This window comes from Drosophila novamexicana, unplaced genomic scaffold, assembly GCF_003285875.2.
Source record: "Drosophila novamexicana strain 15010-1031.04,08,12 unplaced genomic scaffold, DnovRS2.1 tig00000009-arrow-pilon, whole genome shotgun sequence".
Taxonomy (NCBI): domain Eukaryota; kingdom Metazoa; phylum Arthropoda; class Insecta; order Diptera; family Drosophilidae; genus Drosophila; species Drosophila novamexicana.
The window spans coordinates 3,868,686-3,883,961 of record NW_020824766.1 but is presented as its reverse complement, the minus strand read 5'-3'; the positions used below and the strand labels follow the sequence as shown (position 1 = coordinate 3,883,961).

Genomic DNA, 15,276 nt, shown 5'->3' with positions numbered 1-15,276 from the left:
AATGTTTTGTGAACGGAATTATTCGTACATATAGTTGTAATACAGTTGGAAACCGATTCCGTCAAAGTTTGGTGATTTCTTGGCGATTATCCTCAATCGATTGTAGTTCACCGAGAATGCCTCCGGCTCGGTTCGGCCACAGAAGGTATGACGCAATTTCTCGCTGTAGTCGGGCAACACTTCGTAAATCTTAATATTATCCAGCGGGCAATTGGTCTCAGAGCCCATATCAAAGCCTAGGGAGTACAATATTAATACAATACGAATCTATTTCAACTCTTCAAAACTTACTTCTGAAACTGAATTGCAAAGTTTTCCCCGCTGGAACGGATATGCGCCAACTGCACTCCGAGTAATTACGGTTTTCATAGAAAGGATTGGAGATCTGACCTTCTAGGCTGGTTAAGTCACCGCCGCAGCCTACAGGTAATTTGCTGCTCGAGGCGTAATAGAACAGCTGCAAATATCTGACCCCCAAGCCCCAGAGCCGTACCGCATTTGTAGTGCTATATTTGGTAACGTAGGAAATATATCGTCCCTCTGTTGCGTTATAGATAGACCGGTTTGTCCGCAGATCCGTCATCTATATATTGTTGGTAAATATTTTAACATTCATGTTGAACGTTTATATCTAGAAGTACTTACATTAAAGAATGTCCTGCTTGAGTAGTACTCGAAGTTGAGGAACATTATTTCAAATGTTAAGTAGTATTCTTCTGGGACGCGTATATAATTGATGCAATCATCAAGCTCATTCTCATTGTTAGTATAGTATTGGATCATGCGGTTCAGCGCGTTGTAAGTACGATTACAATCTATAATATTTATTAATAAATAATAATTATATCGACTAGTAACAATCATATCGATCAGAGGTAACAATAAAGTCACAAAATCATATTTGAAAGTCAAGTAAAAGGTCTTTTCAAAAAGAAAACAATTAGGAACATTTATCGTCAGAAGGCTTGAGTTTAAATGAATGTATATATTTGGATTTTCTCTTTTATTACTTTTATGCCCCTCTATGCGATTCTCATGCTTTCATATAGCACTTAAACTTTAAATGTGTATTAACATATAAATATTAACTTTCCTATCTCTTTCTCATTTCTCTTGTCAGTTTTGTATATAAAAGTCTGTATTCGTCCTACTCATAAATGTGCTCGTGAATATTGGGAAAGTCCATATTTGCTTATATATTAACAAGAAGCAATTGAGACTATCTGAGGAGTTTTGTCAAGATATCTAGATAAGAAAAAATGCTTTTAATGCAACAACTCAATTTTCGACCGATCGTTCCTATGGTAGCTATATAGTGGTCCGATCCAGCTGATTCCGACATATGTACTGTGTGCTCCTGCAAAGTTTTGTAAAATTAGCTTTATAACTAAGAGACAAGTTCGCATGGAAACGGACAGACGGACATGGCTATATCGACTCGGCTGATGATACTGAACAAGAATATACATTTGGTATACTTTATGGTGTCGAAGGTGTCTCCTTCTATGCGTTACACATTTCGCGACAAAATTATAATACCCTCTGCAAAGGTATACAAATATGAACTTACTTGTTTTTTTCTTAAGTGTTATATCAAACATATACGGTGCTTCTTGTCCAGTGCTGTGGAACGTTAAATCGAACTTGACGTCTTTCGGCATTTCCAGAATGGTATTATTAAATTTACCGCAATAATACTTGTTGGTTTCCTGAGAAGTAGGATATTTAAAGCTAAATGCTTTCAGTCTATTTCAGGCTAACTCACATCTTTCACGCTTAGAAGTAGGTAATCGATGCATTTCCCTGTCGACTGTGACACATCCTGGAGCTGCACCGAATGTATGTCAATTTCCATCTCGTCCTCTGCATTGAAGTGAAAAACACAATGAATGCTGCCTTCATAGCCGCTGGTTACGTTGTTGCTATCCAGGAATATATGTACCGACTGTAGGTGCAAAAGAATTGGTTAAAAATAGTAACTGGGCTGAGGATCAGTTACTCGCCTCATTGGAGTTCCGTTCGACATCCGTCTGGCCACAGACCGTGGTCTCCATTTCCAGAATCAGCTCAAAACTGATGCCATTCGGTTGGGCCTCAGATCCGCTCAGCTTAATCAGCAAATCCTCTCTCGAACTGAAGAGTTTCGATCCGTTACCGACGACAGCATAGTAGGTGCCCATGCTGGCGCTGCCTTCCCCGAAGCCATCGATCACTTCGAGCGAGTTGCAGGTAACGCAACGATTAGTATTCAACTGCAGTTGCTTCAGCCACACGGAGAGGCGGTAACCCAGCGGCACACTGGCCCGGAAATAGCAGTGCAGATCGTCGCCATTGGTGCCATTGAGTTGGTAGTGACGCACCAGGCTCATGCGTGTGTTGCCCTCACCCAAGGCCAGGCGCTCATTGCAGTTGGGCGTGAAGTGCACACTGGCCATAAAGCCGCGTCCATGAGGATCAATGTAACCTTCCAACTTGGCCAAAATAGTCGCCTGATTGCTGTCCACCATGTAAGTGAGCTCCGTGAGATTGCCGCACAGTCGGGCGACGTTCTGCTCCTCACTTACCGCATTGCCCCGATAGATGCTAACATGATCGTGCCGACAGAGCGGGGTGCTCTCAATTTCAAAGTACTTGAAGCGCACGAATATCGCATGCTGCGGCGGCGCCAGAACATGCCACTCACAGCTGAGATCGTTCGCATAGCTGCCCTCCGTATTGCCGCGTGGCGGACGCAGTGTAAAGGGTGTCGTGTAGTTGCCGCCACAGCCGACTAGCTGGTACTGCAGTTCGAAGAAGCGGCCCAACGATGCCATGGATACAAAGTGCAGGCGCAGTCGTTCATAGCCGCTCACCTCAAAGTCCGGACAACGTTTGCCAATCAGCTGCTCCTGCTGTCCATACTGTCGATAGGCATCGAAGTAGGCATATCGACAAGCTACCTCGTTCCACGCTCTGCCTTTGCCCTTGACGCTGACCAGCAACTGGTGCTTGGTATCGGTGCTTATCTCAAAGTTGCAGCTCTGGCTCCTCCAGCGTCCCAGTAAGCCGCGAATGCTGGGCAGCGTTTGCACCTCGGTGCTGGCCACCAACTTGGCATCGCAGCTGGGAAAGACGACAAAGGTGAAGCCATCGGCCGTGATGTTGGCATTGGTGCGGAACACAATGCGCATGCGGCTGGCCTGAATGTGCAGCGGCTGTGGCAGCTCCCGACCGCAGTATTTGGCAAGGGGCTGCCATATGCCCAGCTGGTAGCCGAGTACCTCCAGCTGATCGTTGCTACAGTTGGGCGCCATCTCAATGAAGAATCTGCCCTGAAAGACCAAGCGCAGCGACATGTTATAACTCGCCTGGAACTCCCAGCTAAGCTCCATATTGTTTCTATAGCTGTGCGCATCGATTGCCACCGGCGGTGTTGGCTGCTCCCCAACCCGTACTATGTTGCTCCAGCCGCCAAGAGATTTGGGTCGACTGGCCTGCAGCTGGAACTGACTGTTGCCGGCGCGATACTGTGTGGCATGGTAGAGCACCTTGGCCTGTGAGAATTCCAGCAATGTGGTGTTCAGCTGCGTCGTACCGCCGCAAATCCTGGCCAGTTCACCACCGCCAATATTGCGAGATATGATCAGATGCTCACGATCGCAACTATTGCTGAAGCTCACATTGCCACGCAGCTCGTAGCCGTTGGCATTTCGCAGCGTCCACACGCACTCCAGTTGGCCAAAGTGTTCACTCAATTGGGGCAGCTCAATTAAGCTGCCCTCCGCCAGTTGCAGCTGTCCGCCGCAGGCGTAACGGCGATATGTGGCCCGGAAATGCATTGCATCGAGTCCAACCCTTTTGAGCAGCACAACTTTGCCGGCTGTGGTGGCCAGCGAAAAGGTGGCGTTGCCAGAGCTCACACTTATGGTAGTCTGAAGCACATCGTCATTAAGGCGAACACCCATCAGATGCTGCTCCACATTGCGATACTCCTGGACGCTGAAGCTGATCGTTTCGCCAGGATCAGCCACAAAGCGTACTTCGCAGTAAAAGCTGGGCAGATTGATGAGCTCCTGGTCAGACAACACGCCCACCGCCTCACTGCCTATATCCGGCGGACATGGCGAGGCTTCACTGGAGCTAAAGCGTGCGCGAAGTGTAGACATTTGATTCTTAAGCAGAATGCCAGCCAGCATAAAGTTGTCCGTGGACTCAATGGTGCCGTTGCCATCGTATTCGTTTAGATTGAATTCAATTATTTTGGACAGAAAGTTGGGATCATTGTAAAAGGCGAAGGGCTTCCTTCCGGACCATGCATTGAGGCGATGTCGGCTGGGGAACATAATTCAATTTATTATAATGTGAGATCGCGAAATTTTCTACCAACCTCATACGATCGGGCTCTTCGGATGCACGCAAATCCGCCAGATTGAGCAATTCCAGACGCACACGTTGACCCTTGGGCACCGTAATACGCCATTGACAAAGCCTCAACCTTGTCTGGGTCTGGAGTTTTCTGATTTCGAGTCCGCCGGACGCAGCATTCACCACACGATTGCAGGAGCCATCTTGTGCCTTGTACTCCAGCTTGAATCCCCGATAGTTGTGGACGGTCTTCACCGTAACGAGGCGCAGCGCAATCGCATTTGTGCTCAGTGTGACGGGATACGGTGTGCTCACATTGCCATAAAGAGTCATGAGGATGCGACGCTCATCTGTCAGATCCAGAAGCTCGATGCGATCAATAGACGCAGTTTCCGGTTCTTCATCCGCCAAGCCATCGAATGGCAGATGCAGATCACTAAAGTTCAGTTGAATGTGTCTGTTCGTTGGCACCTTTATGGTGTACTCGCAGACGGCGGGCTTGGGATAGGCGCCCAGAGATGGATAGTGCTCCGATTTGATAGCGCCGCTATAGCTGGTAAAGTGGCCGCCGCAGCTGCTGATCGATACATTCAACCGGAAACCGCCATGCGGCTCATTCAGCTGCGTCTGATAGTGCACCAGGAGCAGATTACCGGAGCTGTATGTCGTGCCCGTACGCCGGCAGGTGTGCAGCAGTCGACGAGCCAACGTTGTGGAGCCATCGTACATCTCCACAAATTCCTTGTCGCAGTTGTGCAGGCTCAGGTCAAAGTCATCCACGAAGTTGGCTGCAATGGTCTCGCCTGGTGGCGCTATAACCACCCAGGTGCAGTCCGAGTGAGCATGCGGATAGTAGGGATAGCCGGGCGTGCTGATATTATAGCTGCTCGCCTGCTGGGTAAGACGCACCTCCGCATCGCATTCACTGAACTCACGGTACGTGAGATTCCAACGATTCTGTTCAGGATTTAGTAGGGCTATTAAGTGTGGAAAATGGTATGTGATGTACGCATGCGGTCCGCTAGTGCGATAGCTGCGTGACGCAAAGCCCAACTGGTTACAGAACTTGCCAGCCCCTAATATCGTGGCCGCTGCATCCAGACCATCGTGAATGATACCATAGTGCGGGCAGCTGGCATTGAGCGCAGCTCCATTGTAATCAATTGTGATGTCGATGACCCTACCGGGCCGCACCTCGATGTGCCATTCACAAGTGCTATCGTTAAAGTCCATCCGCTTTTGCGTGTGTGAGTTTAGGATTGTGCCCACGGAGCCGGTCATATTTGAGCCACACTCTGTGCGCACGATGGACCTGAAGCCGGTGCCATTGACTGTTGCATCCGTGACAAACTGCAGCCTCAGGTTCGGAGTGCCGTCCACGCGTCTTAAGGAATGCCCATTATACTCGCTGCTATTGCAGATGCGCAACTGCTCCGGCCAATCCAGCAGATTGCTCGAGCTTTGCACGCTGAGATAATCAGCTTGGCACTCACTCATGGCCTCCAGCCGAACTTCAAACAGATCGACATAGGCGTGTTTCGTTGGATCTGCCAGCGTGAAGGTCCACTCACAGTTTAAGTTCGGCTTGTAGCCGTGCGGATAGCCAGGTGAATTGAGATTAACCACTGCATTGTCCAAGGTGTATACCTTATTGCACTCTTCGCTCTTAAGCGTCACATTCGATTTGAGCTCTTCGCTGCGTAGGGCACGCCACTCTATTCGGAAGGCATCGAAATCCGTGTTCACAGTTTTCAAATAGATCACATTGCTGCTCGAGGTGAACTGCCAGGGCGAGGATCCTATGCTGATGGGCAGCGCAGAGTCGTCGAAGCCATCAAACAGCTGCAAGCATGCCAGGTTCTTATCTCTAGCTACGTTATATAAGGTGTCCGTATAAGCTGTCACTTACCAAGAGTCCCGTATTGTACTCCTTGAAGTCCAAGGCCAAAACCCGTTCGCGCTCTGTAAAGATGCGCCAGCTATATGGTTGATCATCCCCGCGTACCGCCACCGTGGAGGGCGATTCGATGGTGCCATTTGTGCCCTCCGTCAGCTCGTTGTCGTGCACTACAAGCAACTCCTGTATTAGCTGCTAAATAAATTCAATACCTGGCCATACTTACCATAGATCCAGCGCAACTTGAAGCCATTGGCGCTGCTGCCAGGCTGACTGCGAAACTTGAGCCACAACTTGGTTCGGACTAACAATGGTTCAGCGGGCAACTCCTTGCCGCAGTACAGGCCCAGCACGGCGCCCAGGATGCCGGCTCGCACCTCCAGAAAGTCCGCATTGCAGTGCTCCGATTTGGCAATGTCCACTGCCTCAAAGTTTAGCTCGATGGCATTGCCAGCACGCGGCTCAAGTAGCCACACGCACTCCACATTCGCCGGATAGCTATCCGGATAGCTTGGCGAGCTGAGTGTGCCGCGCACAGAGGTTATATTGCCACCGCAGGAGTTCTCAATGGTGGTATACTGCGCCTCCAGCGCGATGCCTTTCGATTGGATGCGCACCTTGTTGGTTGGTAACAACAAATTGGCTGGATGCTCCTGACATAGATTGTAATACTGGACCTCGTCCTCGTTATTTAAGATGCGCAGACCTGCGGTACAATTGCCATCGGCAGCTGTGCACCGGGGACAATCCAGCTGGTTTATGTTGAGACTGATCTTGCTGCCCTCCGGCCCAAAGATTGTCCAGTAACAGTGCTCATCCAATCGCGAGCGTAGATAACCCTCACTGGCTATCCGCCCACCGCCGCAGATCCGCTCATAGTGCAGCGCGAATTTTCCCCAGAAGCCCGACGACACCTTGAAGTGCAAGCGCAATCGGTTCTGTACAATAACCGCACTGGGAGGCTTATCGCCGCAGTATCGCTCAATGAACCGCTCGCTGTTTCCGGCCTTCGTGCTCGAGAGCTCCAGCCAGGCGACGCTGCAATTGGACGAGTCGGTCAAGTTGAATGGCTCAAAGTGTAAGAGGAAGCTGTGGGTGTCTGCTACCTGTAATGGAAGCTTAAGTGAGAACAAGTCAGAGAGTGCCCGACTAGAAGATACCCTGTACGAATGCTGTTCTTCTATGCCCTGCGACAATGTCGAACCTCTTAATGCTGAATTTAGTGGAAGTCTCACCAAAGAGACACAGATCATCTGTGTGGTATATGCTAACTATCTTCTCTTATAGTCTCCGATACCGACGCGCTTATACCGACAGAAGCGCATACAGCTCAAGGCCGGATCAGACCTGGAGTTCCATGTTCCCCGTTCTATAGCCATAAACTAAACCTGCGACAACAAATTAAGGGTTGGCAGCACTGATACAGACAGACATGGTTTTCGTTCTGATTAGGGCTACATAGTGAAAAGCCCCTGGGCGGACAGGGAGGAGTCTCCGCCTGAGAGTATCCGCTCAATAGCGGGCGAATGGGTACGGCCTGATGCAAAATAGTTGTGGAGAACATCGCCGCTCAAGCAAGGTGTCACTGAATATAATTTCTTAGACCTTCCATCTGTGATAATTATTAACAAAACTGCAAAATACCCGTTTTTAAGAAACTGTAAAGAGTACAGGGTATAAGATAGTATGAGCACAAATATATACAATCTACTTGCCTCTAGAGTCCATACGCACTCCACATCCTTATCATAGATGTCGTGGCCCTGCTCATAGAAGCCGGGAGAGGTGATTGTCCCACTGCTCAGGCTCATATAACCGCCACAGACGGCTGGCACCATGACATAGCTGGCTTTAATATATTTGCGGGCGCGTTGCGGACTGCTCTGGAAGCGCACTCGCAACTCGTTGGCTGGCGAGATGAGCGTTTGTACATTCGACTCCACTTGGCAGCTGCGCAGCAATACTTGGGATGAATTTCCGCCGGGCATAACCGTCAGCACATCCTGGCTGCAGTCGCCCTGCGGCGTCTCGATGTGCAGCTCACGCAGGAGCAAACGTATTTGATAGCCCTCAGGCACAGTAATTGACCAGTCGCAGTCTAGACCAACGCTGTAGGGTGCATTGGGCGTCTCGAAGGTGCCACCAGGGCCTTGCAACTCATCGCCGCAGCCCAGGCGCTTGTATTCCGCATGAAATCCCTGCTCCTGCTCCGAGGCGTCGCTGTTGAAACGGATGAGCAGGCGATTGCCCACGCTGGTAATGTCCAGATCTTTGGCGCTGCACAAACGACGTTCGCTGATCAGCTGTTCGTCCCGATAGTCGCCTAGTAGCACATAATCGAAAATGCAATTGTCAGAGTCCGTCCGCTCTACCGCCAAGTGGGAGAAGACCAGTTGGATACGATTGCTGCTCGCACCGCCGCGAATGTCCCACTCGCAGTTCGTGTTGGTCGGATAGTTGTCCGGAAAATTGGGCGTTTCGATGGCGCCGCGCATCTGCTCCAGCCGCACCTGGCAGTTCGTCGTGTAATCCAGCACAAAGTTAATGTCTTCGGGCGTCTCATTGTCGACATTATAGCGCACCAGCACCCGATTGCTGCTGGCCTCCAGGTTCATCTGTTGACCCGCGCTGCTGCAGTTTAGTCGCAGCTGATTGCTGCGCGTGGTGGGCCCATCGTAAATGGTCAACTGTCCATTGCACACATCGTCCCGGCTCTGCAGCTGCAGCCGCACAGTGGAGCCCTGCGCCACGCTGATCTGCCAGTCGCAGGCCACTGCACCACTATTGCCTGCCACGTTGTGGGGCGAGTGTATGGCGCCCATCGACGAGCTCAGCTTGCCGCCACAGCCTGTGGCCGCCGCTTCCCAAATGAGATGGAATCCGGCCTCCTCTACTCCATAGTCCGATTCAAAATGCACGTACAGCACATTCCCGTATGAGGGCAGACGGGGCGGTATGCGGTCGCCGCAATAGCGTCCAATCAGCGGTGATGTCGGCTGGTCTCCATTTCTATGTGGGATAAACCAGATTCAAATAAGAATTAATAGAAGCAAGGAATAGGGAACAAAAATATCAGGTACAATATGGTGGCAAGCTGATGTTAAGCTAAGCTGTTTTAATTAACATAGCTAACAAATTCAACCCCACAAAAGAGTGCATGGATGGGCATTTTCTCAGCCAAATGCGACGGGTGTATTAGAAATCTGTGTTGACAGTCTCAAAATTTTATCCTATACTAATAAAAATCGAGAAAGAACGGCTAACTTCGGAGATTAAATATACTTGTAGACATATGGCTGACAGCTCAACTGTCAGCATTTATAGATCAATGTTTTGATGAAATTCGGTACATGTTGTACTACCAAGACAAATAGCGTCAATTCTGTGTGTTGTTCTTGAATATATCCATGCAGTCACTTCAGTCTTAAGTTCAAGATCGGTCACCTTATCTCCAAATAGTCAGCATAGCAGGCATCTGATGAGGCTTCCAATGTAAAATTCTTAACAATCAGCTCAATGCGACTGCCGAGCGGTGCTCTGATCAACCAAGTGCAATTCTCCGACGGGCCATATTTAAGTGGCCAATTTGGTGATTTTATATTTCCATATCGAGCTGTATTTGTGGCACCACACTCTACAAAAAATAAAAGAAATGCTGCTTATAAAACAGTTTTGAGTTTGAGATTCGATTTGAACTACCTTGCTTGATCGGCTCATATTGAAAAGTAACTCCGTAGGCAGTATGTGGAGAGCTCGTAGCAATTATTGTTAGAAGATTTGAATCGGTGTACTCATCGAATTCGAATTGTTTGTGAGCCTCATTTATATGGTAACTGTGCAATTGTTTTCCCTCTGCGCCCGTGCTGTTATCATATATATATAAGTTGAATGTACCGAACAAAGTCATACAATGGCCTCTAAGATGTTTTCGGCCAGGCGCTTCAATAATCCACTGGCAGGAATGGCGATAAAGATAGAAGTCAACTCCACCACTTGGCGTACTCAGAACCCCACCACAATATGAATTTTCAACAAAGGTATATTCCACACGCAAACCACGACCACGTTGCGGATTGCTTGCACTGTGAAAGACCAATCGTGCTTGATTGTTTGTTGAGATTAGCAATAGATTGGTCAGATTCTTGACGAAACGCTGCTTTTCGCTCTCATTTCGTGTGAGATAAACCTGAGTGAAAATTAATTATTGAATAGTCCAAATATGTCAAGTGAAGAACACTTACGTCCAGATAGTTTAACTGATCCTCCGCTTGAATGGATAGTTCATCGGATTCTAGAGCAGGCGGCTGTGTTTCGCTTAGAGACAAATCGGTAATATTAATGTGTACAACTGCATTTGTAGGTCCCCGTAAATAGTAGGTGCAGTTCAGATTCTCGAAATAGGGATTCGGATAATTGGGGCTGGTTATAATACCACCGTCCGCATCGCTGTAAATGCCGGTACAAGCTGCAGAAAGAGATAATCATCCAAGTGAAATAGAATCTACCCATTATGCTGTAATCAGACCTGTGTGCCAATACCCACCTCTGTTGTAGCGCAGCACAAAGCTTTTGCGCAGCTCGAGGCCCGGCAAGGCATACGCATAGCGCACCAGGACCACATTACTGCTGGAGAGCAGCGGCTGTAGTTCACTTTCCTCCGGTTGTCCGCAGTAGCGACCCAGGAGCGGCAGCTCATCGCTGCGTCCGTCGAAGATCTCCACTTTCTGCAGACTACAGTCCTCGTTGCGCAATAGGTTGATGCGCTGAAAGTTAAGCTCGATCCGAGTGCCATTTGGCTGTTCTATGAGATACAAACAGAGCTCGGCATTCATGTGGCCACTAATGAGGCCGCTCGGCTCGGTGAAGATGCCACCACAGCCCGGATGGCCAGTTACCACTTCGTAGTGCAGCTGGAACGAGCTGTCCGTGCGATACTGATCGGTGTGAAAGTGTATGTGCAATAGATTGGACGAGCTGTGTAGGGGCGCCGGCTGTGCCGACTGGCAGGCCATATAAAGCTGTCGATCCGCATCCCGTACGCTCAGTGAATCCCCGTTGCTGCAGTTGAGCGGAGGGTTGCCTATGCTGTTGCCCAAAGTAATTTCATAGAAGCGCAACAGCCACCGAGTGCCATATGGTGCCGTCAAATGCCAGCGGCAGTCCAGACCGGGCCTTGCCTTGCCTGGATAGCTAGGCGAGCGCAATATTCCACTTTCGCCCAGGGCCAAGGTAAGATCTTCGCCGCACACCAGTGGCTGCGATTTCCAAGTCAGATTGAAACCACGCGCCTGTGTCTCATTGTCTGAACGGAACCAGAAGAACAGCTGCTCCTGGGTGGACACCACACTGCCATTGCCCAATGGCAATCCACTGCCACAGAAGCGCCCAATAAGCCTGGCGGTCAGGGAACTACCATCGTGCAGCTGAACAAAGTCAGCACTGCAATCTGCGCTGGGCTGCAGCTCGAACATGCCAAAGGTTACGTTCAAGACCATGCCGCGCTGCGAGCGTATGATGAAGGCACACCGCTCATTGGGTTGATAGCCACTGTTGTCGCCGGGTGGGAATTGCAGGGTGCCTGTCTCGTTGCGCAGCACGAGGCCGCAGTAGCTGCGCATATGGGAGCAGCTGCTGCCCGTGTAGCCAACGGGACACATGCACTGGTGTTGATTGCCCGGCAGCAGACGGCAGGTGCCGCCGTTGTGGCAAGGATTCGGATGGCAGTTATCAGCCTCTGCGCACACCGCACCGGTATAGCCCGGCTGGCAAATGCAACTGGTGCCGCGACCGCTAAGCACACACGTGCCATTGTTTAGACAGCGATGATCGTCGCAGGGTTTACGGCTAGAATCCTCGGTGCAGCCATCAGCACCGTAGCCGTGCCCATAAAAGCCTGCTCCGCAACTGCATACGACCGTGCCGGAAATATACTCACACTGAGCACGGGGATCGCAAATGAGCTGGTCGTTGCACAAGTTGGACTTGGCCTCGTTACAGATGCGCCCGTCTCCTGTCCAGCCAGGCGGACAGCGGCCGCAGCGAAATGAGCCCTCCGTATTGATGCAGCTGACCAAGGGACGCTGGCTGCAGCCGCCATTGTTGCCATCAGCGCATTCGTTAATGTCACGACAGTTCCTACCGTCGCCTGGAAGGAGAAACTCCGCTGTAGTCTTGAACATACACATCTCAAGCATACGCTTGCCCCACCTGTATAGCCTGGAGGACACGCGCCACAGCGATAGCTGCCTGGTAAATTAATGCATTCTTTGTGGCAGGGATTAACGTCTGGAGCACATTCATCCACATCGCGGGTACAAGGGCTGGCGTTCGCTACGCTGACATTAGTATCCGCCCAGGTCCAGCCCGGATCACAGATGCAGACGTAACCACCAGCATTGTTGGCGGGTAGGCAGGTGCCGTGGCTGCCGCACAGCTCCGCTGATTGATTGGTCAGACATGCGTGTTGACGCAGACGACAGTGCTCGCCAGAGAAGCCATTGCGACAAAGGCAGCTGCAAAATGAGCGACTGCCATTTAGGCGGGATACTGTTGAGTATGGTGCTCCACTTACCGATAGCTGCCCGGCGTATTGATGCACTGGGCATCGTTCTTGCAGACGGTCAAATCGGTGCCGGCAAAGTCGGAGCATTCGTTTACATCGTCCTCACATGTCGATCCCTGGCATTAATAGGAGATATGAAGCATTAATGACAAGGAACAAATATATATGTATTTCAATCATGTATAACATACGATGAGGCTATGGTTCTGTCAATAAATATAGTTTCTATATAATGTCAAACTCGAATTGCGATCTCTATTCATTAAAAGGTTTTAACGAAGCATTATAAAAACAAGCATTTATGTTCAATCGAATGCACCTAATATGTATTGATCTGCTGATTCATGATTCTGCAGGATATTTAACTTTTTGAAATAAAACTTTCCTTTACACTTGAATCATGCTCGTTTAAATATACCTACATAAGTACGTTTAAATTTTTTTTGATATTAATACACGCAACACATTTAACTTGACGATTGGGCTCTAAAATTTTCCAATTAGAGTTAAGAGTATGAAAATTCTGTTTAAATAACATTTTTTATGCAGTAATCAGCCTGATAAATAACATTTTCAAGTTTTAACATATTTGAAGCTGCGAGGCGACCCATTAAGAATGATGTGATAGTGTGTATGTACATGTGTGTGTATGTATGTATGTATGTATGTATGTCTCAAGACGAGTCAACAGTATCAAAGGCGGATACATACATATGTATGTAAAATATAAAAAGCGGATGCCGTATGTTGAGGGAGGGCCAACAGTATAAAAAGGTATGCCGATTGCGCCTGTTTTGTCAGTTTAAGCTGATATGCGACCCAATGCAGAATGTGCTTGAATGTATGTACATATGTATCTAAAATCGTAAGAAGAGCTAACAGCATAAAAAGGAATGCATATTGCAGATCAATGTAAGCTCGCAAGAAGAAGAGCCAGTAGTTCAGTGTCCCATTGGCAGCTGGATTTCAGTTGAAACGGCAAAGTGGCCCCGTTCAGATGGCGTGATAGTATAAAAATGTTAATAGCCGATCAATGTTAGCTTAGAAGAAGAAGAAGAAGAAGAAGAGGCAGTTGTATAAAAAGGCGGGGCTTAAGATGCGACGCGGCACAGTGCATGCAGTAAGCATGTTGATAGCAGATCAATGTTAGTTTGCTGGAAGCAGAGTTAACAGTATAAGTAGGGGTGTCCATTGCAGTTTTCTTTCTGTTTAAGCTGTACGGTGGCGTAGTGCGGATGGCTTAGCTGTGTATGTGTGCGTGTGTGTGTATGTGTTTGGCTGTCTTTTTACCTCGCGCCCCTCACTATCTCTTTTCTCAACCTAATTTGGTTTATTTCGTATCTCACTCGTATCCAGCTACATTTTTAACAGAGCTTATCAACTACGCCCCTTTTTCCTAGTCTCGTGTAGAGACGAAGACGCCCACCCATTGTACTCACTTGCCAGCCGGCGGCACAGACACAGTAGAAGGCGTTATACGCGTCATAGCAGGTGCCGCCATTCTTACAAGGAGTCGACAGACACTCATCCTTGGCGAGGTTAGTTTCGAGAGACGTCAGGGTGTTCGCAATAACCTGAACACGCTGCAGGTCCCGGCGCAGCACACGCTGCGTAGGTCCGTAGCGACGAGTTCCATTCTGCATATTACTTAACCATCTGGCCAAACGCAGCAGATCCCGTTGCACGCTGCGAAACTGTTCCTTTAGCGCGTCCAGGGACAAAGGTTCCCGTCGAGTCGCTGCTGACTGCGCCGCCGCTGCACGCTGACGTCCCTGCAGCAAAGATACGACGTCCACGTCGTTTAGGAGCAGTGTGGCTGCCTCGCCCATGAGGCGAAATGTTATGTTCTGGTCTGTAGCCGCTTCGAACAGCAAGGTACCATCTTCGCTGCCATGCAGCTGGGGCTGGACACGAGCTCCAGCTGCCTTTATCCGTGGCAGGTGTGGGCAGAGCGCCAAAAGACACAGATAGAGCGAAGTCACAAGGTAAGCTTTATCAATATGCATTTTCACACATTTTCAAATTATAACTTGAATTTTTAATTCTTTTTTGCTTCACGTTTCGGGCTATGTTTAAGCGTGGACAATGGCACAAGAACTGAAGCCAGCGCCGCTGTCTTCCTACATTTTATATGCAGTTGGGGGGGCGTATACAACGATTACTCATTACATTTTCTAATTTGTATACCCAATATCCATTGAAATGTGAATTGTATAATGATTCTCTGGAAAGGCAAGCAACTCCGGCCCTATAAGTGTATGTACGAATAGTTTCTACAGCCAAGTCCGTGAATGTGTGCCTGATCTTAGATTAATTTTTCATATAAATTGATTGTTTTGGGCGGCAGCTCAACGCTGGTTACAGGACATCTGCTAGTCGGACACTCTCGACTAGAATACCCTTACTTGTTTCTTATCAAACTGTATTTACACGAAACATGTGGCGTATATTGAAAATATTTAGGTACAAATGA

The 15,276-nt window shown here is 48.9% G+C and overlaps 1 protein-coding gene across 1 annotated transcript; it reads right to left on the bottom strand.

The window, feature by feature from the left end:
* Positions 1–14,809, bottom strand: LOC115769049 (cubilin homolog). The gene is made up of 17 exons (XM_030713763.1): positions 14,243–14,809; positions 12,813–12,919; positions 12,449–12,753; positions 10,785–12,386; positions 10,483–10,706; positions 9,941–10,427; positions 9,686–9,875; positions 7,953–9,250; positions 6,468–7,343; positions 6,254–6,411; positions 4,367–6,186; positions 2,004–4,311; positions 1,766–1,945; positions 1,571–1,709; positions 646–815; positions 292–583; positions 1–236 (listed from the first exon to the last, which is right to left on the bottom strand). The coding sequence occupies exons 1-17, from the start codon at positions 14,807–14,809 to the stop codon at positions 19–21; spliced, it is 10,941 nt and encodes a 3,646-aa protein (XP_030569623.1). The 3' UTR covers positions 1–18.
* Between the last annotated feature and the right edge of the window lie 467 nt (positions 14,810–15,276).